Source organism: Rhinopithecus roxellana, chromosome 8 (assembly GCF_007565055.1).
Source record: "Rhinopithecus roxellana isolate Shanxi Qingling chromosome 8, ASM756505v1, whole genome shotgun sequence".
Classification (NCBI taxonomy): Eukaryota; Metazoa; Chordata; class Mammalia; order Primates; family Cercopithecidae; genus Rhinopithecus; species Rhinopithecus roxellana.
Genome location: NC_044556.1, coordinates 72573666 through 72596161, shown reverse-complemented (window position 1 = coordinate 72596161; position 22496 = coordinate 72573666). Strand labels below are relative to the sequence as shown.

General features: G+C 42.3%; 1 protein-coding gene across 3 annotated transcripts in view; it reads left to right on the top strand.

The window, feature by feature from the left end:
- HHAT (hedgehog acyltransferase) overlaps positions 1 to 22496 on the top strand; it is a 377292-nt gene that overhangs the window by 2561 nt on the left and 352235 nt on the right. For 2 of the 3 annotated variants that reach the window (XR_004058941.1, XM_030936770.1), the window contains exon 2: positions 18708 to 18841. The exons of the other annotated variant lie outside the window; for it this stretch is intronic. Coding sequence is in view for 1 of the 2 variants with exons in the window: in XM_030936770.1 (XP_030792630.1) it covers positions 18751 to 18841 (91 nt within the window). In the remaining variant the exon portion in view is untranslated. The remainder of the gene's footprint in view (positions 1 to 18707; positions 18842 to 22496) is intronic. 3 annotated transcript variants of the gene reach the window in all.

The following is a 22496-nucleotide window of genomic DNA, read 5'->3' as shown; positions in this document are numbered from 1 at the left end:
GAAGCAGACTTTTCAGTGCTTTTGTGGCAGTCTCAGGATATTTCGCCTTGACTTTAATCCAGAATGTATGGAGATTTGAAGTTCTCTCAGACATATTTCTAGGGCCCCGTCATTTGCCATCTCAAGCAACTGGTCCTCTTCTAGCATGGACAAAGTCAATTTACCTGGCTTATTCACAGATGGGTCTAGGATCCTTCCCAGTACGTAGGTCTTTTGTAGGTGGGAAGTAATGCTCAAACTCTTTTGAAAGCTGTGATCATGCATCAGCTGGGAGAAAGAAGGCCCTGACTTAGTCTCTTTCAAAATCTCTGCTAATGTTTGAAACATGTCAGAAATCCGTGTTCACTTGTCGCCCCAATAATTCCAGTTTGGTTTTGAGTACAGCCACTTATCTGTTGACTTGAACACAGTTCTCTCCTGAGGGGACAGATTGAGTTCGTTGAGTAGGTAAGCAGGTAAGCAAGTTTTGCTACCCCTTCTGTGAAATGTGCTGCCAGTGGTGACTGTTTTTCTAAAAGAAATCTCTGGAGTGGCCCTCATAACTCAAACGCTGGCCAGTGATCTATCTTTAGAAAGCCATCCCACTTCTGTGTATAAAAGATGTGTGTGCCCTACGTCCATCTCACAAAGCTGCATGAACAGATGTGAGTTAAGGGCATGTACTTTAATGTGGTTGATAATTTTAATCATATCCTGCAAAACGTTGTTCAGGTGACATTTTTCAGCTAGCCAACTCTTCTCTATGAATGTAACAGTGCATAGACTCACATTCAGAAGTGACCTCTTTGACCCGAGTAGTGAAACCAGCTGTAGCAGTCGCTCTGCTCATGCATGTACTACCCAAAATGACCAATTCAGTTTTCCTGATAGGTAATCATTCAAAGACTTGAATAATTCTACAGCTGTGGTGTTGGTTAGCAACAAAAGTGCAAGTGACACATCCTCGTGCATCTAACATCCTCATGCATATCCTCCTGAAAACCATATCACACAAAAACAAGCATTGTTGCCTTGTCAGCATTGGTAGACTAGTCAATCTGGATTGCATTCTGCAGTGACTCATTAATCCTCTCTAACAATTGTGCCTCAATATCCTCTGCTATTTCAATTAGCCTAGTTATGCTGCTAGAGAAGAACACATGCCACCTTTTGAACTGCAGCCTCTCCTAAAAGTTCAGAACAAATGTCCTTAGAAGTACGCAGGACCAACTCTTCACCAATAGTAAAGGGCTTCTTAGCTTTAGCAATACGGTTAGCCACTAAGAATGATGCTCTCATTGCAGACACATTTGATGAAATGGTAGCCTTCAATAATTGCTTCTGTTCTTTGTGCTTATGTTTTTTCTTTTGAAATACTCCAGAGGTTTGTCTTTTAATGAAGGGTGCTTGGTCTCCATGTGGTGAAGCAGTTTTGAAGGTTTCATGGCTTCACTGGATAGCCAGTAGCCACATGTTATACAAAGTGGGTTTGGAGAATGTGAATCACTTGTTGCAATGAACCTGTAATTTGAGTTTGACTCCTGGTATTTTCTTTTAAATGTAGCTTTCTTTTTGTTGGCAGTCTTAGCGTCTTCTGTCTCATCATTGGGTCTTTCCACCTTTTCAAAGAAGCTTACCAATGACGTTTTTTTTTACTCATTTTGGCTAGGGTTAACTTGTGGGCTTACCAAAACTGTGACTGAGACAAATGCGCAGTGCAGGAAACAGGTACAGCTGGAAGTGGTAAATAAAATAATGGGTGGACCACGAGTGAACTAAAATAAGTGTTGGATTCTGACTTAAAGCCTGCCCACGGCTGCGGTTGTATAGTGGAAGTACATCAACTCACTTGCCACTATAAAGCCTGCCACCAGACGCAGCTTGTTACTTGACACTCACTGATAGGATTTTGATATGAGTCTGCAAGCAATTGATTTATTATGGTCTCTGTGTAGTCAAACCTCTCTGTTAATGCTAATCGGTATTTGCAGCCACTCCCCAGTGCTAGCATCACTTGTAGTCCCAACAACTTGTGGGGCTGAGGAGGAAGGATCATTTGAGCCCAGGAGGTCAAGGCTGCAGTGAACTATGATCAGGCCACTGCACTCTAGCCGGCATGACAGAGTGAGACCCTGTTTCTTAAAAAAAATAATAAAGTGAAAAAACTAAAACTCCAAATTTATGAGTATATGTACTTCTTTATTAATGCAGTACTTTTATTAAAAAGTAAAAACAATTCAGTGCAGTAGCAAATAACTCCTGTAATTTCAAAGTAGTGATGCCCATGTAAATGGTATTTTGTAGTATTTTCAAAAGCTACACTGTGGTATGACAGTATCTGACTTTTCCTGGTGACAGAGTCATCCGAGCTGCTCTTACTACCATGCTTTTCTATTTTTTTTTTTTTTTTTTGAGACAGCGTCTCACTGTGTCACACAAGATGGAGTGCAGTGGCGTAATCTCGGCTCACTGCAACCTTTGCCTCCTGAGTTCAAGCAATTCTCATGCCTCACCCACCCCAGTAGCTGGGATTACAGATGTTCACCACCATGTCAGGCTTAGTTTGTAGTTTTAGTAGAGACAAGATTTCATCATGTTGGCCAGGGTGGTCTTGAACTCCTGGCCTGAAGTGATCTGCCCACCTCGGCCTCCCAATATGTTGGAATTACAGGCGGGAGCCATCATATCTGGCCGGAACTGCTCTTACTACTGTGATTTCTTGTCCACATCTATAATCCAATGAAATGCTAATTTTCAGCCAGAAATTCATGAAAATAAAGATATTTGAGCTCATATTCCCCTGAATTCTCTCTATGGACACCTTGGGAGTGGAGGGCTGGGGATCCTGGGTTACATACAACCTTACTTAGTGGTTGTTGTCATCTAAGTACTTGCTGGCCACCTTAAAGTATCACTTTTTTTTTTTTTTTTTTTTGAGAAGGGGTCTTGTTCTGTTTCCCAAGCTGGATCACAGCTCACTGCAGCCTCAACTTCCTGGGCTCCCACCTCAGCCTGCCGAGCAGCTGGACTACTGGCATGCAACACCATTCCTGGCTAATTTTTGTATTTTTAGTAGAGAAGGGATTTCGGCATGTTGCCGAGGCTGGTCTCAAACTCCTAGGCTCAAGTGATCTGCCCACCTCAGCCTCCCAAAATGGTGGGATTACAGGCATGAGCCACCACACCTGGCCTGTTAGTGCATTACTGATGGTAGTTTCCTTCTTCAGTGTTCCCCTTAGCCCGGGTTCACAGTTTCTGTTTGATGAAAGCTTTTGAGAGGGGATTGCTGGATTGTTTATATAATCTACCTGCTCTGCTCCTTCTGTGGGTAATACGATTGAAGAATATTCCTGAAATAGTGGATGTGTGTCGTGTATACACCCTACCTTTTTTTTTTTTTTTTTTTTTGGCTAGTAGAAATTAACCTTAGTGGTAGATGATGTTATTAGTGTGAGGGAGGAAAGATGAACTACAATCACATATACCACAGACAGAAACTCTAAAGATGTTATGAACAATTTCATGGTAATACATTTGAAAATTCAGATGAAATTGACAAGTTTTTCCAGTAAAATGTATTACTGAAGACACAAAAGCTAGAAAAAAATAGTAGTCCTGTATCTACCAAAGACATTGAATTTGTAGTTAAAAACCTTTCCATAGCAAAATTTTCAGGCCCAGATGGCTTTACTAGTGAAACTTCCAAACATTTAAGAAAATTAAAGAGGAACCACTTTCCAGTTTCATTTATGAGGCCAGCACAATCTTGTTACTAAAAATTGATAAGGATATTACAAGAAAATTATAGACCAAATGCTCATAAAGACAGACACATAAGTCTTAAATAATGGTAAGTCAAATCTAGCAATCTATAAAAAGGATAATAAATCATGACCAAGTTAGATTTATTTCAGGAATGTAAACTTTGGCTAACACTAGAAAAGTCAACAAATGTAATTTAACTCCATACATGAAGTAAAGGAGAAAAATTATTTGATACAATTCAGCACCCATTCATGATTTAAAAAAAAAAAAAAAAAAAAAAAAAAAAAAAAACCTCTTTGCAAGCTGGAGCATTGAGACAAATTAGATTTAAAATAACAGAGGGTATGGTATTGCTCTGCAAATCTATAGATTTGGGCTAATCCCAATCAAAATCCCGGCAAATTTTTTTCTTCAAAAATAGGTGATAAGCTGATTGTAAAATTTATTTGGAAATTCCAGACAGTCGTAAGAGCAAAATTGGAGGACCTAAGCTACTGGATCAGTATTTAGTCATGTCAGTGTGGTATTGCATGAAACTACACAGATTATGGAACTGAGCAGAGAATCCATAAACAGGCTTATACATCTGTGGTCTTTTGATTTATGACAGAGGCAACACTGCAGGGCAGTGGAGAGAAGATGGTCTTCTTGGTAAATGACACTGGGTCGATTCCCTATGTACATAGACAAAATGAAGCTAGATCATGTACCTCATCTCATATACAAAAATTAATCAAGATAACATCATATACCTAAATGTGAATGCTAAAACAAAGCACCTGGAAGAAAGTTAAGTAAAATATCTTTATGACCCAGGGACAAGTTTTTTAAATAGGACACAAAAAGCACTAATTTGTACAGTAATAAGAATGAACAAATTGGCCGGGCACGGTGGCTCAAGCCTGTAATCCCAGCACTTTGGGAGGCCGAGACAGGCGGATCACGAGGTCAGGAATCGAGACCATCCTGACACGGTGAAACCCTGTCTCTACTAAAAAATACAAAAAACTAGCTGGGCGAGGTGGCAGGCGCCTGTAGTCCCAGCTACTCAGGAGGCTGAGGCAGGAGAATGGCGTGAACCCGGGAGGCGGAGCTTGGAGTGAGCTGAGATCCAGCCACTGCACTCCAGCCTGGGCAACAAAGCGAGACTCCAGCTCAAAAAAAAAAAAAAAAAGAATGAACAAATTATTGCCTCACATAACAACATGGATGAATCTTGTGACACAAAGCTGAGCAAAACCAAGATAGATGTAAAAGAGTAAGTGCAATGTGATTTCATTCATGTGAAGTTCAAAAACAGACAACTAAATAAACCACGGTGGTAGAAGTCAGGCTACTGGTCACCTTTGATGGATTTAGTGACTAGGAAAGGGCAGAAGGGGCTTCAGAGGCATTCTTTCACTTTTTAGAGACAGGATCTCGCTCTGTTACCCAGGCTGGAGTACAGTGGTGTGATCTCAGCTCATTGCAACCTCCCTCTCCTGGGCTCAAGTGATCCTATCACCTCAGCCCACCTGAGTAGCTGGGACTATAGGCGTGAGCCACCATATCTGGCTGATTTTGTTTTTTTTTTTTAGAGATGGGGTCTTGCCATGTTGCCCAGGCTGGTCTTGAACCCCTGGGCTCAAGCAATCTGCCCATCTCCTCCTCTCAAAGTGCTAGAATTACAGATGTGAGCCACTGCCTCTGGCCTGGCATGCAGTTTTTATCTCAGTGATAATTACTTGGTAATTATATAAGGCTTTCCACTTCTCGCAAGCCCTAAGGGCTGGGCATGGAGGCTCATTCCTGTAATCCCAGCACTTTGGGAGGCTGAGGAGGGAGGATCACTTGAGGCCAGGAGTTTGAAATCAGCCTGGCCAACATAGCAAGATCCTGTCTCTAAACAAAACAAGACCAAAAAATTAGCAGGGTGTGGTGATGCGAGCCTGCAATCCCAGCTACTCCTGAAGCTAAAGCAGGAGGATCACTCTTGAGGCCAGGAATTTGAGGCTGCAATGAGCTATGATCATGCCATGCACTATAGTCTGGGTGACAGAGTGAGACCCTATTTAAGAAAAAAATAAAAAATAGTAAAAAAGGAAGTCTTAAGGTTTTTTCTTCATTTAAGTATATTTTAATAAAGTTTACTTAAAATCTTGTAAAAAGTTAGGTTCATTCTGATGCTCCCAGGCTGGGGAGTGTAAGATGTGGTGGGCACGAACCTTGCTGATTAAAAAGGCTTAAAATAGGTTGAGAATTTTCAGGGGAAAGAATGCAATATCACATCAGTAGCTCTTTTTGAATTAGGGACTTATAAAATTGACTCCCTTTTGCCAATCTTTAATGGCAGAGATCTGGCTTAAGGGAATTTCATATAAAAAGACTTAGAGTTATGTTTGATTATAAGATTGATATCAGTGTGAGGTGGAAATAAAAGCTAAGGGAGTGTTAAGTAGAAAATTTTGTTTTCAGATTTAATTTTCTTCCAATTTAAGTTTTGAAAGTTTGTGACCACTGGATTAAAAAACTTTTCTTCCAATTTAAGTTTTTAAAGTTCATGACCAGTGGATTAAAAAACAATTTGTTTTCTACAAATCCTTTCAGTTAGGTGCTTTCCTCCCATAAGGCCATGAACTAACTGAGGGCAGGGATGGCATGTGAGTTTCCTATTACACCTGTACTAAATTAACACAAATTCAGTGGTTTAAAACAACAGACATTTATTACCTTATGGTTCTGGATGTCAGAAGTCCAAAATGTGACAGCAGGGTTCATTTCTTCTGGAGGTTCTAGGGAAGAATCTTTTTGTTGTCGTTGCCTTTTCCAGCCTCTAGATGCCTCTTAGATTCCTTCATCCGGGAGCCCTTCCTCCATCTTCCAAGCACACCACTCTAACCTCTGCCTCCATCATCACCTCACATTTCCTCTCTGTCTCTGACCCTTCCGCCTCCCTCCTAAAAGGAACCTTGTGATTACTTCGGGCCCACCCAGATAATCCAGGCTAATCTCTCAATCAAAAGATCCTTAATCACATAGGCAAAGTCCCTTTTGCTGTGTAAGGCAACATATTCACGGTTCCAGGGATCAGGACATGGACACTTCTAAGGGACCCATCTTTGGTGGACCCCACAGAGGGGATCTTTATATTTTGTCTTCACAAAGAGCACAGTTCCTGGTTGTCATTAGAAGTTCATTCATATTTGTTGAATGAAGACATGCGTCTAAGATTTCATTATTTGAGTGCAGTTTCTGAAAGAAGAGAAGTGATGGTCTTGTCCTCCCACTGACACAACTGAAGCTTTGGGTTCAGGTTTAGGTACATGTATTATACAGAGACAACTGACAGAAAGGCAGAGGATCTGGGGACAGGCATAGTGGCTCATGCTTGTAATCCCAGCACTTTGGCAGGAATAGGTGGGAAGATCACTTGAGCACAGGAGTTCAAGACCAGCCTGGGCAACATAGTGAGACCCCCCCCCCCCCATTTCTTAAAAAAAAAAAAAAAAAAAAAGGGTGTGGTGGCTCTTGTCTATAGCCCCAGCTACTTGGGAGGCTGAGATGGAAGGATTGCTTGAGCCTGGGAAGTTGAGACTGCAGTGAGCCAAGATTGTGCCTCTGCATTCCAGCCTGAACAACAGAGAGTGAGACCTTGTTTCAGAAAGGAACCTGGAACCAAGTCATTGAAGTAATGGTTGAAGGAATCATAGATGTTGGTCTGGAAGAGGGTTTGGATGGAGTAGATGGCATTAGTTATCTTTAAATATTTGAAGGAGTATTATTGGAAAGAATAAAAAAGACTTTTTAGCATACTCAATAGTAATAGCATTAAAAACAACAAAATAAGCATTTCAGAGTTTACTATGCCTAAGACACTGTTTTATCATTTTATAAATTAACTTAATCCTTACATCAATCTTCTGAGATTTGCTATTACTGTATTTTACAGATAAGGAAACTGAAGCTCAGAGAGGTTATGCACCTTGTCCTAGGTCACACAACCATGAAGCAGCAAAGCTGGGATTCAATCTTTGGCATTCTGACTCCAGAGCCACCCCTGAAACCATATCACACTATGTTGTCTCCATGCCTTTAGTTCCAGAAGGTAGAAGAGGGCTAGTGGCAGAAGAAGTCCACCTCTGTATTTTTTAGAAATCTGTATTTTTTAGAAATACAGGGGTAGATTTCAAGGGAAAACACAACAATCAGAACTGCTAGCCAGGCATGGTGGTGTGCACCTGGGAGGCTGAGGCAGGAGGATCACTTGAGCCCAGGAGTTTGGAGCTGCAGTGAGCTGCGATCACGCCACTGCATTCCAGCCTGGGTGACAGAGTGAGACCCTGTCTCAAAACAAAAACAACAACAAAAGCAACAGCTGCTTAGGAACAGTGTTTCTCTGCCTTGTAATGTTACTGGAAATGGTCAAGTAGGCTATTATAAAAGGAATTCCCCAAACTGGCTGGATGAGACCAAATGGCAACAGAGATCCCACTGATTTTGAAATTCTGACTTGGGAACATAATTTTTTTCATTACATATATAAGAAGGGAGGGAACAACCTTTGTGCCATTTTATGTAATGAAGATCCATTGTGAAAGGTATCTTTTCAACTAATTTTCCAGATTTTATTGATTAGTAACTATTTATAATATACCTGGTGTGGTAGATGTGTCCCCACCCCTTTCTAAGGTACGCTTGCTGCTCCTCCCATAAAGAAGTATGGTCTGTTTTCTCCTCCTCCTTGAATCCAGGCTGGGTTTTGGACTTGCTTTGACCAATAAAGTGTTCTGTGAACTCTGGAGCCTGGTCTTTAAGGGATGTTGCACCTCTTGCCTCTGTTCTTTTGGTACCCTGAAGCCCCACTGCTGTGAAAAAGCTGAGTCTAGCTTACCAGAGGAGGAGCCCTGGCCTGGAGGAGAAGGGAGGGGCCTTGTGTGAGCTGGTGCCAAATGCCAGATGTGTGCATGAGGTCATCATGGCCCCCTCCAGCCCCAGTGGAGTTGTGTGATGACAGAAGTCACATGAATGACCCCAGGAGGGACATGAACAGAACTATCTAGACTGACATCCCACAAAATCCTTAAAAAGAATAAATGTTTATTGTTGTAAGGAACTACATGTTGTGATGGTTTCTTATGCAGCAATACATAACTGACACATAATATGTTGGTGTGGATTTGGAAGTAGTGGGTATTTTAAACTATTCTGTAATTAGACTTTTTTCCCCAGTTCAGTGGACCTCTTTCAGTCTATCTAGCCATTCTTCTGTGTTGGTGAAACCTTTCTGGGTTTGGAGAAGTATTTCCTCTTAGTATTATGTGTGTTGAAGGATAAGAGTCTTTATAAGACTCTTACGTGGGGACCGGGCATGGTGGCTCACACCTGTAATTCCAGCAGTTTGGGAGGCTGAGGTGGGAGGATCATTCAAGGCCAGGAGTTCAAGACCAGCCTGGGCAACATGGCAAAACCCCATCTCTACTAAAAACAGAAAACTTAGCAGGGCATGGTGGTGTGCGCCTGTAATCCCAGCTACTCAGCAGGCTGAGGCACGAGAATTGCTTGAGCCCGGGAAGTGGAGGTTGCAGCGAGCTGGGATCATGCCAGCGCACTCCAGCCTGGGGGACAGAGCAAGACTCTGTCTCAGAAAAGGAAAAATAAAAGACTGAAGTCGGGTTTGGAGAGAATTGTGATATGGGAATCTGGACTTGGTGGTTTTCTTGGAGAAAATCATGTAATTTAGAGTCTATAAAATGGAGTTCTGTTTCATGAAAATTGGACTCTGGAAAAGGCAAAAGTGTCATACCACTTTTTCTGAATATGCTAGAATATTGCACTACTATTTCATTTTCTTTAAAGCCATTGTCATTTCAGTGGGCATATGCATCTTTCACTTTTATTACTTGTGGTTTCCAGAGTGCTCATTTATTCCTGAATTTAGAGATATTTCAATTTTACTCTTATCTCTGCCTAACTGCTGACTTTCCCTTCTTACTTCCAAGGTAGATCGGTTTGGTTTAGTTTGCCTTTTTCAGTAAATCTTTTAAGGAATGTATGTGAGTTAGATGTTTCATGTGTATTTTGATTACATTTCATTGATTTAAATTTTTTTCATCATAGAGAGTGTCTAATGTTATGCATAACGTTTAAAAATTCTATTACACTTAGACCACTTGTATTACCTTCTAGCTTTCCTAATGGATTGATTTCATTATAGATTTTGGAAAAAATGAATCCAGTACACTCTAAGAATAGTGAGGTGGCTGAAGGAAGGCTCTGCAGTTAGACTCAGTGGGTATGAATTTAAGCTTTGCTGCCTACCAGCTGTGTGATTTGGGGCAGCTTTCTTTATCCTTTCTGGGCCTTGGTTTCCTCTTGTGTTAAGTGAGGTTATCAGAAGCACCAACCTCAAAGGGTTGTTATGAAGATTAAGTGAGATAATGCTTGTAAAGTGCCTTTTCAGCATAGGAAATCCGTAAATAGTACTTGTTATAGTACAGCTATTACTAAAGCATGAGAAAACTCAGTAGAGGGAAATCTTCATTTAAGGACATTGAGCAGTTAGTCAGTAGAAGTGACGATGGTGATGCTGATGTGGGGGGATTGTTAGCTTAATGATGAGAGCTGTCTTATTAAAGTCCTCTGGTGCATGTGAATATTGGGTGCTTGATATCAAGATATCAAGTGCTTGATATTAGTGCTTGATATCAAGATTTAAAAGCAGAAAAAATTTAAAATGGAAGTGTTGGAATCCATTAGTTGCCTGCATCAGAATTAAAGCTAAAGTACTTTTGAATGATATTGGAAGTTGCTGGGGGAAAACCATCTTGCAGCCATTATGGTTATGCATGTTTCAGGGTTTGGCAAGGTGAGCTATGCTTTTCTTCCAAGATCAAGGAACAGGATTTCTGCCTGTATGACAGCGGGGGCTGGGAATTTTTGTTCTAATTTTTGCTCCATTGCTGGCTTCTCTGTCCATGGGCAGATCGCTGCTTCTTCCCAAGCAGGATTCTGATTCCTGAAAGGGCCCCAAAAGCTTAGCCCTCCTGTGAGGATCGGAGTAGATGGCGACTTTGAAAGCAGGTGGAGGGTTAAATTCCAAAGTAAATGCAAATGTAAGTAGCTCCAGTATAGAAAAAGCTCTGTTAGCTGAGAGATTCTTGCCATTTTATAGCTAAGATTTTATTCTGCGGCCCTCTTGAGTTCTGTAATTCCCAGATAAATATATTTTTTGAAATATTCAACTTTGGGGTATTTGTACCCAATTTGCAGGTGTAGAAAGCTCCCTATTACTCCAGTCTGAATTCCTTCCGTCTGATTCCAGGGAAACCTTTGCTATGATTTCCTTTAATGTCTAATATTAAAGGCATATTCTATTGCTTTGTCCTCACTTGCCTCGAAATTCTCACTCTTTTCAACATTTAACTTTGAGATCCTGTTGTCTTACAGCTTTGGAGTTTCTGTTTTATCTTCTTTATCTTCCTCTTTTTTTCCTCCTACCAACTTCTGGACTAGTTTGATGCCAGGGACAACTTAATTTTTCCCCGTCTGTGTGGCTTGGATCCAGCACTCTCTCCACTTTCACTAAGGGCCTAAATCATCCACCTCCCTGCCTCTTAGGTCTACCACAGCACCAAGGCGCTGCTTTGTAGAGCTTCGTTCGAATAATTTTATGTACTGGCTTGCAAGCCTGAGGTTTCTGCAGGAAATAAAATCTAAACGTCAAATCGTATGTTTTAAGACTCCTTACCACTTGGCTCCTGTTCTCCCTTCCCTGAACCATACACACTTTCTCTTCTTTACAGTTCTGACCAGTATTCCCACACTGGGAAAGTGTTTGTAGACACATCTCACCATCACACATCCCAACAACCCAATCACTCTTACGTATCAATAGTGCAATCTCATTTATGTAGATTAATCAGGTAGACTGCTACTTAAACACAGGCTATGTCACTATAGATTGGCTGTTTTCTATAGAAATGATGCTGTAAGTGGTGATGACTTTTCTAGGCTATCTCACAGCTACCCACTTAGCTGATAATATTGGTGCAGGACTGACTGCATGAAAACAGAAAAGAAGCATCAGTTACACATTTTAGTAAGAATCTCCTTGATTTCAGATAGCTCTGCCTAAAGAGGGACATGCTTGTTTAGAGCATGAGAAATGGAAACTTGATAATTTTTTGAGAGTGTTTTTGGGAACCTCTAAGGGTCTGGACATTTAAAAAAGGTTCCAGTCATATTCCCAAATATACAGCTTTCCTTTTCTTTTTCCTTTTCCTTTTCATTGTGTCATAAATCCCTTAAGAGATATCTACTCTGATTTACTTTCTGGCTGCACAGCTGAAATAAACAGGGAAAACAAAGTAGGGAAGTAATTTTCCTGAGATAAGTGGGCAAGTGTTGAAGGCTGAAAGAATGAGGGTCGTGATCAACTTAGTATACCACTGGAAGCTATATGAGTAAACAGCATACTGTTTCTCATGAAAGCAGGTTGTTGGCAAACTGACAAACTGCGTCTGCCTGCCAGAAGGAATGCTGGGGGCAGTCACCACCCAGGCACGGTGTTTCTTGTGATTAGGCAAATCTGAAGCCTGTTAGCAATAATGTGAACCTGTGATCAATCAAGCAGCTGACCAATTGTTACCTCCTCCTCCCTGCTCTTTCTACCCAATAAAAACAAAGGGCTGTAGAAGCTGGAGGTTGCTGCCTTTGCTCCCTAGAAGCAGGGAGCTCTCTTTTTCTCCTGGCCCCCTTCCTTTAAAATAGTTACTTTTGTTTTAAGTTTTCATTTCTGCCTTCATCCTCCTTCCTTTAGTCTCCTAATGATGGTCTCAAGTAGTAACAGTAGTAACTGTTGTAATGACGGTCTCAAGTAGTAACAGTAGTGACTGTCGTAGTGACAGTCTCAAGTAGTAACTATGACAGTCAGCTACAGGCAAGAGTTGAAAAGAGGTGTGAGGAAGAAAGGTCTGTTAAGGAGATGGGGGAGTGTCTGCGGTGGTGGTGTTTTGAGGTGGCATTCAGTGTAATGGAGAGTGGTGAAAATGAAAGTGGAAAGTACTGCCTGCCCATCATTCCCTTGGGAGTAGCAGAAAGGTAGGTGGTGAGGAAGAGGCTCTGGGCTGAAAGCTTGCAGGTGACCCCCAGGGATAGTTTGCTTGCTGTCCAGGGTGGCCTTGGATTGGGCGTCAGAAGAGGAAGGAGACATTAACAAAAGCCCTGGGGATGCCAACCTCCTGAAAGAGGTCCAGATGCAGGTAGGATGGGCACACCTCTGGAAGGTCAGCCAGATTTCTTTGATTTAGGGGGAAAATCAGGGTCTGGGTTAGGTAGGCTCCTGATGAATGAAATTCACTAGTAACTGCTAATGTTTGTTGAGTGCTTGTTCACTGCCAGGCCCTGGGCTAAGCATTTTACATTTAACCCCTTCAACAACCCTATGAGAAAACATTTGGGAGGCCGTTATCTACCCAAGTTTCCTCAACCAATAAATTGACAGAGCCTGGGACTCCCCCTGCACCTGCCCACCCCTTCTCCCCGACCCCACAGGTGGGTTTGGTGCCAGAATGTATCACTGTGCTGTCAGGTGGAGACTATTTGGTTCAATCCCTAAATTTTGGGAGTGAGGGGACAGCCAGTTTTGCTGCTTAGTTACCTGCTGTTTTGCTGCTAGTTACTGTGTATCTTTGTGCATATGTCTACAAAACATATAGCATTATTGAAACTGTTATTGTTTCCCTATACCACTGAATAGAAGAAAATGGAGTTTCTGCTGGGGGTCACTGTCTGTGGAGTTTGCACGTTCTCGCTATGTCTGCAGGGGTTTTCTCTGGCTACTCGGTTTCCTCCCACATCCCAAAGCTGTGCCCATTAGGTGAATTGGTGTGTCTAAATGGTCGCAGTGTGTGAGTGTAACCGAGTACCCTATTAAGTTTTTCTGTGATGGCATCGAATGCCTGTTGATGTTCATCTGTCCAAGGTTGGGGGCTCTGAATCTAGTCCCTTTTAAAGGCCTCATAAACTGGCTTAGCCGTCAACCCCAAATTTGGAATTCAAATTCAACAAAAGTCAGACATTCCTAGGAATCCCTGCAATTGCCTCTCATTTTGGGGAGCCTTTGGGGCCACTGTTATCTGCTTTCAGTGGGGTCTTTAGGCTCCTTCAGCCTGAAGTTGAGGTTCCAGAGACTAGACCTTGATACAGCACAGACACCTGTGAAAATCTCCCCTACCAGGAGATGGCTTCAAGGCTACAGTCAATTTACAACCCAGCTGAGCCCCAGATGATGCCAGCCCATTCACAAGATGGAGCAACAATTGAAGACGAGTCATCGGAACAAGTCATGCATGCCTGCACTGCCTCACCCCATGCCACAACTTCCTTCCCCTTCTTTTTTATTTATGTATTTATTTTTATTTTATTTATTTTATTTTTTTGAGATGGAGTCTTGCTCTGTCGCCCAGGCTGGAGGGCAGTGGCGCAATCTCGGCTCACTGCAAGCTCCTCCTCCCAGGTTCACGCCATTCTCCTGCCACAGCCTCCCGAGTAGCTGGGACTACAGGCGCCCGCCACCACGCCCGGCTAATTTTTTGTATGTTTAGTAGAGATGGGGTTTCACCGTGTTAGCCAGGATGGTCTTGATCTCCTGACTTTGTGATCTGCCCGCCTCGGCCTCCCAAAGTGCTGGGATTACAGGCATGAGCCACTCTGCCCAGCCGGCCTTCCCCTTCTTAAGCCTTTGCACTTCGCTTGGAAATTTGAAGTGGTTCCATTAAGGCAAGAGTCTAGACCGTCTTGCACGTTGCTAGCTTTGGTCTGTAATCAAGTCACTTTCTGTCTACCGTATCTCTATCTTGCTAATTTGTTTTGCAAGTGGTGAGCAGCTGAACCTGTGTTTGGTAACGAGTGTGGGGGTGTGAGTATGAGTGGGTTCTGCGCTGAGATGGCATCCTGTCCAGGGTTGGTTCCTGCCTTGCGTCCTGAGCTGCTGGAATGGGCTCCAGCTACCAGAGACCCTAAATTGGAACAAGTCGGGTGGAAAATGAATGCATAAAAATTATCTAATAAAAATTTGTAACGTCTATGATAATCATACAAATGCATGACCAAAAAATGTAGTATGGAAGCTCTCAGTGAGCCCACCCTGATTGTAAATGTTTTGAACTGCATGGTGGCAGGAGGTGCTCCTTATAATTTTTGCTTTGCAAACATTTTATTCCTTGGTTTAACCCACCACCAGTACAACTGCCATCACTTGCTGATTCATCAAACTTGGGTAAATAATGATCTTACCTGTGCTTATTAATCTTTAAGTGTATGTATAGCTCATGTTTATTTCAGTGTTTACTATTAGAAGTGTTTTGGTCTTTAGATGTTTGGTGTTTTTGTGACCAGAAATATGCAGTAGGAACTTACCTTTTGTTTATATCAATTAGCCTGTGGTAAAATTAGTTGCATTATACATTGTTTTGCTTAAAGTTACAATTTCCAAGACCCTACTAGTGATGTTAAATAAGGACTCATTGTACAATCCAGCTAAGAGCAGCACTAAGCTGGGTGCAGTGGCTCACGCCTGTAATCCCAGCACTTTGGGAGGCCATGGCGGGCAGATCTCCTGAGCTAAAGAGTTTGAGACCAACCTGGGCAACAGAAAAACTCGCCTGGCATTGTGGTGCGTGCCTGTAATCCCAGCTACTCAGGAGGCTGAGGCAGGAGAATCACTTGAGCCTGAGAAGTTGAGGCTGCAGCGAGCTGAGATCATGCCACCGCACTCCTGCTTGGGCAACAGAGCAAGACCCTGTCTCCAGGAAGAAAAAAAAAAAAGCACCAAAACGAAAAATTATTAAACTGAATTTTCTAGTTCCCTGAGGATTAAATCCTTAATGCAGGAGAATTGTCTCAGATAGAATGTCCTTGAAAAACATCTAATGGCAAGCCTTCTAAAACTTTCATTTAGTCTACAAGATCATTTGTGTTCAAATTTCAATCCTTTTAGAAGATCAGCTTTTTGTTAATCAGATTCTTCGTGAGGCAAAGAGGTCATCCAATGTAATACCAACATCTTTTGACAGGCGAGACATTAAATTATAAACCAAGAAGTTAAAATTACCTTCCCACTAAGGGGAAGCCTATCAAATTCCTGAAAAGTTCCAGAAAGGAGTCTTGTTATTCTGAAGATGAAAGTATTTAAAAATAAATTGTGAGTAGAAATGGATAAAGCTAGAAGTAGTTCTGAAAAATAGTAAGGAACTTGAGAAAGTGTTATTGAAATACTGGGGCTTAGGCATATGTTTTAAAGCATGAATGACTGCTTCTGGATCTCTTAGGTTGCAGGAAAAGTCCAGACCAAACTTTCTGGGTGACTTTTAGGTAATGAAATGGGGCACTCTGGGTGCAAGACCACTTATTTCTGAAATCGTGGTTTATCAAAGTTGAAGTTTATTTCCCTTCCTGCTCTGTCTCCCAGTGGCCTGGAGAAAGGAGTTTGTGTGCAGGCAGATTCTGAGTCAGGCTCTAAGTCTGAGTAACTGTACACTGGCATTAATGGGATTGGCCGTGGCAGAGTGGAGGGGCAGCGGCCTGGGTCCAAAGACTTGGCTTTGAGCCTTGGCTCAGTTGTTTACTTATTTGTTTACTCATTTATTTAGACAAAAATTGTGCATATTTATGGTGTACAATGTGATGTCTAGCTATACATTGTGAGATGATTAAATCAAGGTAATTAACATACCCATCACCTTACCTCCTTATCGTTTTATGATGAGAACATTTAAGATCTACTCTTAGCACTTTTCAAGAATATAATACATTATTGCTAACTAGAATCACCATGCTGTATGATAGATCCTCAGAATTTATTCATCCTGTCCAACATCTTTTAACCAGCATCTTCCCCCCTTCCCCCCAGCCCCTGGCAACCACCACTTCTGTGAGTTTGACTTTTTTTAGATTTCACATATAAGTGAGATCATGCAGTATTTGCTTTTCTGCTCTGGCTGTTATTTCTGGCTCTGTGACCTCATCACATTTGTCATCTATAAAATGCCTACCTCCCCTGTTCCACTTCCACCTACTTCACCAGGCTGTTGTGAAAACAAAATGAGATAATGTGTGAATTCTGGGGTTTGGCATTACTGTCACATGTTAGAAGTAGTTGGTGGGGTTGGGGAGGGGGGTGCAGCTTAAAATTTTGCTCTTAATTTAGCATCCACAATGAGACATATTTGAGAGGTTTAAGTAAAGCAGTAAAGGCCATAAATGGGTTTAAATTTAGTGAACTCTGTTAGTTGGAACATTTGGAATCATTTAATTTGCTGAATTTTAGGATCTAACTTTCCTATACCTTCTCTATTACTTAGAATATAGTCATGGCTGCCATGATGGAGAGATCTAGAATAGGAGAGGCTTCAACAACCTAGAAATGCATTTCTTTTTCCTGTAACAGTCTAGATCTAAGTAGTCTGGGGCACTTTGGGGGTTGGGGGTGGTACATGGATTTGGGGACTGAGAGGCCTCTGTCTTGTCCATGTGACTTTCACCTCTTCATCCATGGTGGCTGTTCCAACTCTGTTCAACAGGAAAGGGAGGGAAAGAAAGAGATGGCCACAGCCTTGTCCCTTCACTCACATCCTTTTGAATGGAGCTATTCAGGTGTCCACACTTAGCTACAGTGTAGTGTTGGTGTCCAGAGGAAGTTTTAATTGCTGTGTGAGAAGAGAGACTGAATTCTGAAAAGGGGTAGGTGAGGGGCAGTGGGTAATGAGCAGTGTCTGTCACAGATGCCTGTGGTTATGTCATTAACTGCCCTTTAAGAAATGTATGGATGAGGCCTAGCACAGTGGCTTGTGCCTGTAACCCCAGCTACTCAGGAGGCTGAGGTGGGAGGATCACATGAGGCCAGGAAATCAAGATTAGCCTGGGCAACATAGACCCTGTCTCCAAAAATACATAAATAAAGTGCGTAGATGCATGGCAGACAGACAGGTTTATAGTATTCCATTCTGATAATCAACTGCAGGATGGTACTTGATTTCTTATATATATTTTTTGAGGCAAGGTCTCACTCTGTCACCCAGGCTGGAGTGCAGTGGCACAATCTTGGCTCACTGCAACCTCAGCCTCTTGGATTCAAGTGATTTTCCTGCCTCAACCTCCTGAGTAGCTGGGATTACAGGCAAATGCCACCATGCCTGGGTAATTCTTGTATTTTTAGTAGAGACGGGTTTTGCTGTGTTAGCCAGGCTGGTCTCAAACTCCTGGCCTCAAGTGATCCACCTGCCTTGGCCTCCCAAAGTGATGGGGTAACAGGTGTGTGCCACCGTGCCCAGCTGATTTTAAGTTTTTATTTTATTTTTTAGAGATGGGATCTGGCTATGTTGCCCAGGCTGGCCTCAAACTCCTGGCCTCTAGTGATCCATCTTGGCCTCCCAAAGTGTTGGGATTATAGGCATGAGCCACTATGCCTGGCCTATAGTATGATACTTGAAAGGGACAACGAGGATGGTGAGCCTGTTGGCTTAGAGGTTTGGATATTGTTTGTGCTTTTCAGACTTTTTGAAGCCATTTATTATTCACAAAGCACCTGGTAGTCCCTTCTTGCTACATTCCAGGCACTGCGCTAGGGGCTGGGAGTCAGAGATCATGGTCCCTGCTATCTGAGGTTCACTCCACAGAAGAGACAGGTATATTATGCAATGAGTAGAGAACTGATGTATACTTTGATGGGAGGCTGTGGGAACCCGTAGGAAAAGACCTGACCCCTTTGACAGGCAGGTTGAGTGTGTGTGGTGTATGTGTGCATGTGTGTGTGTTTGTTGGATGCAGGAGGGAGTAAGGTCACAGGCAGGAGGAGGCTTTATTGGGGTTATGTCTGTATCACCTCCAACAGTGATGGTCTCGGGGAGTGCGAACTAACTGAATTGATGTTAAGATGCTGTTCTCTAGTGTCATGTTCATGGCTTAATATTTTGTCTCTTTCTCAGAAACTCTCAGTGTGGGCATCGGGAATCTTCGTGCCTAGGAGCCATGCTGCCCCGATGGGAACTGGCACTTTACCTACTTGCCTCACTAGGCTTCCACTTCTATTCCTTCTATGAAGTTTACAAAGTCTCCAGAGGTAAGGCCCCAAGCTTTTCTGACTTTCTATCAAGCAAGGAAACTCCTGTCAGAAAAAAGGAGCAGAGGTGGAAGATTCAAGAAGATGATCCAATCGTGTCAAGATGATGTGGGCCTTGATTTGCTTCCCCCTGTCCTGGATAGTTTGAATCAGTGACCTGAGTCCATTAAGTTTTCTACCCTAATCCTGGGTCTTTTAGGTGATGCTGTGGCTTGTCTTCTATAATTGGTGGGTTTGATTCAAAGGCTATTGAAGGCCATGGAGGGGATTTGCATTCAGAATTCAAAGTAAACTCTTAAATTTCTCTTTCATCATTACTCCTCTCAGACATATGAGACCCGGGCTCGTTTTATCTTCTCGTTCTGTCATTTTTAGTGTGTTGCCTTTGTCTGAGTGCTGGAGATAAATCATCATCAGGTCACAACCCAGCCCGTAGGAAGGAGAATGGGAGCCCTCGTTTATTTTAGTGGCAGTTTGGCAGGGAGCACTAGTCACTCCTGCTCACACCCAGTTGACCAGCACTGAGTCCCACGGGCACAGCTGGGAGGCTGGGAAATAGGTGGCTATGTGCTATCTAAAACTACTTTTTTTTTTATTGAGACCTAGTTTCACTCTTGTCACCCAGGCTGGAGTGCAATGGCACGATCTCGGCTCACTACAACCTCTGCCTCCTGGATTCAAGCAATTGTCCTACCTCAGCCTCCTGAGTGGCTGGGATTACAGGCGCCCACCACCACGCCCGGCTAATTTTTGTATTTTTAGTAGAGACAGCGGTTTCACCATGTTGGCCAGGCTGGTCTTGAACTCCTGACCTCAGGTGATCCTCCTGCCTCAGCCTCCCAAAGTGCTGGGATTACAGGTGTGAGCCACTGCACCCAGCCTAAAACTTCTCATGTTATGGAAGAAAGAGAAAGAATTTTGGAGGGTCCTTGAGCAGTCTCTGCCATAGGTAGCAAGAGTGTCCTAGAGGTGATAGTGATTACTGAACCTTGTCTTAAGAAGAGCAAGAGTCAGCCAAGTAGAGAAGTGAGCAGAGGAACTCTGAACAGAGTTAAGTTTGCAGGCAAATGATGTTGGAGATAGCTTACCATCATCAGGGAACTACAAACCACTCATCAGGACTAGAGTGCAGAGTGTGATGGGGAGTGAAAGAGTTGAGCTTAGATCAAAGAGCAGGGATAGGTTGTGAAAGACATGGGTTGTATATTTGCCCAAGGAGTTTGGATCTTATCTTGAAGACAGGACAGCGTATTGAAAGTAGTGCAGTCATTTAAAATGACAAAGGTAGGTTTTGGGAAGTACAGTTGAGAATGCTCTGCCTTCAGCATCTGCTACTCTATGGATCACCAGGGTTGACCTTCCTCTGCATTCTGAATGTGTCCCATTCATAGCCGTGGACTTGGTTGCAGGAACTGACCATCTAAAGGAGATGAGCAGGGTTCTTTGAGCAGGGCTGTCCAAGTAGCTGCATTCTCTTGCTGGAGCCTCTGAACTCTCAGAGCTTATGAAGAGGAACTAACCTGCCCTGTGTCAGGCCCTGTGTTAGATACTTCATCTACCTTGTCTCACTTGATCTTTAGCACACCCCAATGAGATAGGATATTTAGAAAACAAGCTTGGCTGCAGAAACTTAGCCTCCAGAGTAACTGTAGTTCACAGCTAGTGTGGTGTCTAGCTAGCATCAGAGACCCTGGTTCCTTCTCCCATGTTCCCCTGCTGTCTTCAACATGTCCCACCTTTTGTAAGGTAGCTGCTCCAGCTCTTGTTGTCAAGTTTGCTTTTTGACCAGCAGGAAGGATGGAAGGGAAGGGGAGGACAGGCTCTCTCCCTTTCAGAACTTGACTTGAAAGTGGCTTATATCATATCTGTTCAAGTACTACTCACCAGAACCTAGTCCTGTGACCACATTCACTGAGAGGGGAGCTAGGAAATGTAATCTCTGGTTGGGAGGCCATTTATCCAGCCAAAGCACATGGATTCTATTGTAGAGAAACCAAGAAGGGACATGACCAGTTCATTGGCAGTCTCCTCCTTAGAAGGGTGTCTTCATTACCTGTTTCTGCACAACAAGCTATCCTGAAGCTTTGTGTTTTAAAGAAACAACCACCTTTTATTATCTCTCACTGTTCTGTGAGATTCCCCCTACCTCCCGTTTTGAATATACTTTAGTTTTTAAAAGTAGTTTTAAAGCCAGGCATGGTGGTGCACTCCTGTAGTCCCAGCTACTTGGGAGGCTGAGGCAGTAGGATCACTTCAGCTCAAGAGCTTGAGACCAGCCTGGACAACACAGCAAGACCATGTTTCAAAAACAGAACAACAAGAAAAGCAGTTTTTGGTTCACAGCAAAATTGAGCAGATAGTACAGAGAGCTCCCATAATACCCCATGCTCCTATACATACATAGCCTCGCCAACTATGTGCGTCCAGCCCTGGAGGTGTACATTTGTTACAATTGATGAACCTACATTGACATATCATTATTGCCCAAAGTCCATACTTTACAATAGGGGTTTCTCTTGGTGGTGTACATTCTTTAGGTTTTAAGAAATGTGTAATGACCCATATCCACCATTGTAGTATCATATAGAGCAGTTTCACTGCCCTAAAACTCTTCTGTGCTTCGGCTACTTATCCTTCCCTCCTCCTGCCCCAACCCTGGTAGCTCTTAATCTTTTTACTGTGGCCATAGTTTTACCTTTTCTAGAATGTCATATGTTTGCCTTTTCTTCGAATCATACAAAATGTAGCCTTTTCAGATTGGCTTTTTGTTTGTTTGTTTGTTTGTTTTACTTAGTAATAAGCATTTAAGACTTCTCAGTGTCTTTTTATGGCTTGATAGCTCCTATCTTTTTACTGCTAAATAATTTGTGGTCTAGAAAAACCACAGTTTATTAACCCACTCACCTGCTGAAGGACATCTTGGTTGCTTCCACGTTTTGGCAATTACAAATAAAGCTGCTATAAAGATCATGTGTAGGTTTTGAATGGACATAAGTTTTTACCTCCTTTGGATAAATACCAAGGAGTGCAATTGCTGGATCATATAGTAAGAATATGTTAATTTTTGTAAGAAACTGCCAAACTGTCTTCCAAAGTGCCTGTGCCTTTTGTATTCCTGTCAGCAGTGAATCAGAGTTTCTTTTCTCTGCATCTTGCCAGCAACTGGTATTGTCACAGTTCTGGATGTTGTCCATTCTAATAGGTATGTAGTAGTATCTCATTGTTTTTCTATAAGGAAATGCATTTGCAGTTTCCTAAGGACATACGATATGGAACATTTTTTATATGCCTATTTGCCATCTGTGTATCTTTGGTAAGGTGTCTGTCTGGTTCTTTTGCCCATTTTTAAATTGGGTTGATATGTCTTTTGCAAATATTTTCTCCTAGTGTATGGCTTGTCTCATTGTCTTGACAGTGTTTTTAGAAAAACAGAAATTTTGAAATTTTAACGAAGTCGAGCTTATCAATTTTTTTTTTTTAAGGATTGTGCCTTTAGTCTTAGATCTAAAAGGTCATCACCATACCCAACATCATCTAGATTTTCTCTTATGTTATCCTCTAGAAGTTTATAATTTTACATTTTATATTTAGGCCTATGATTCATTTTGAGTTAATTTTTGTAAAGGGTGTAAGGTCTGTGTTTAGACTGATTTTT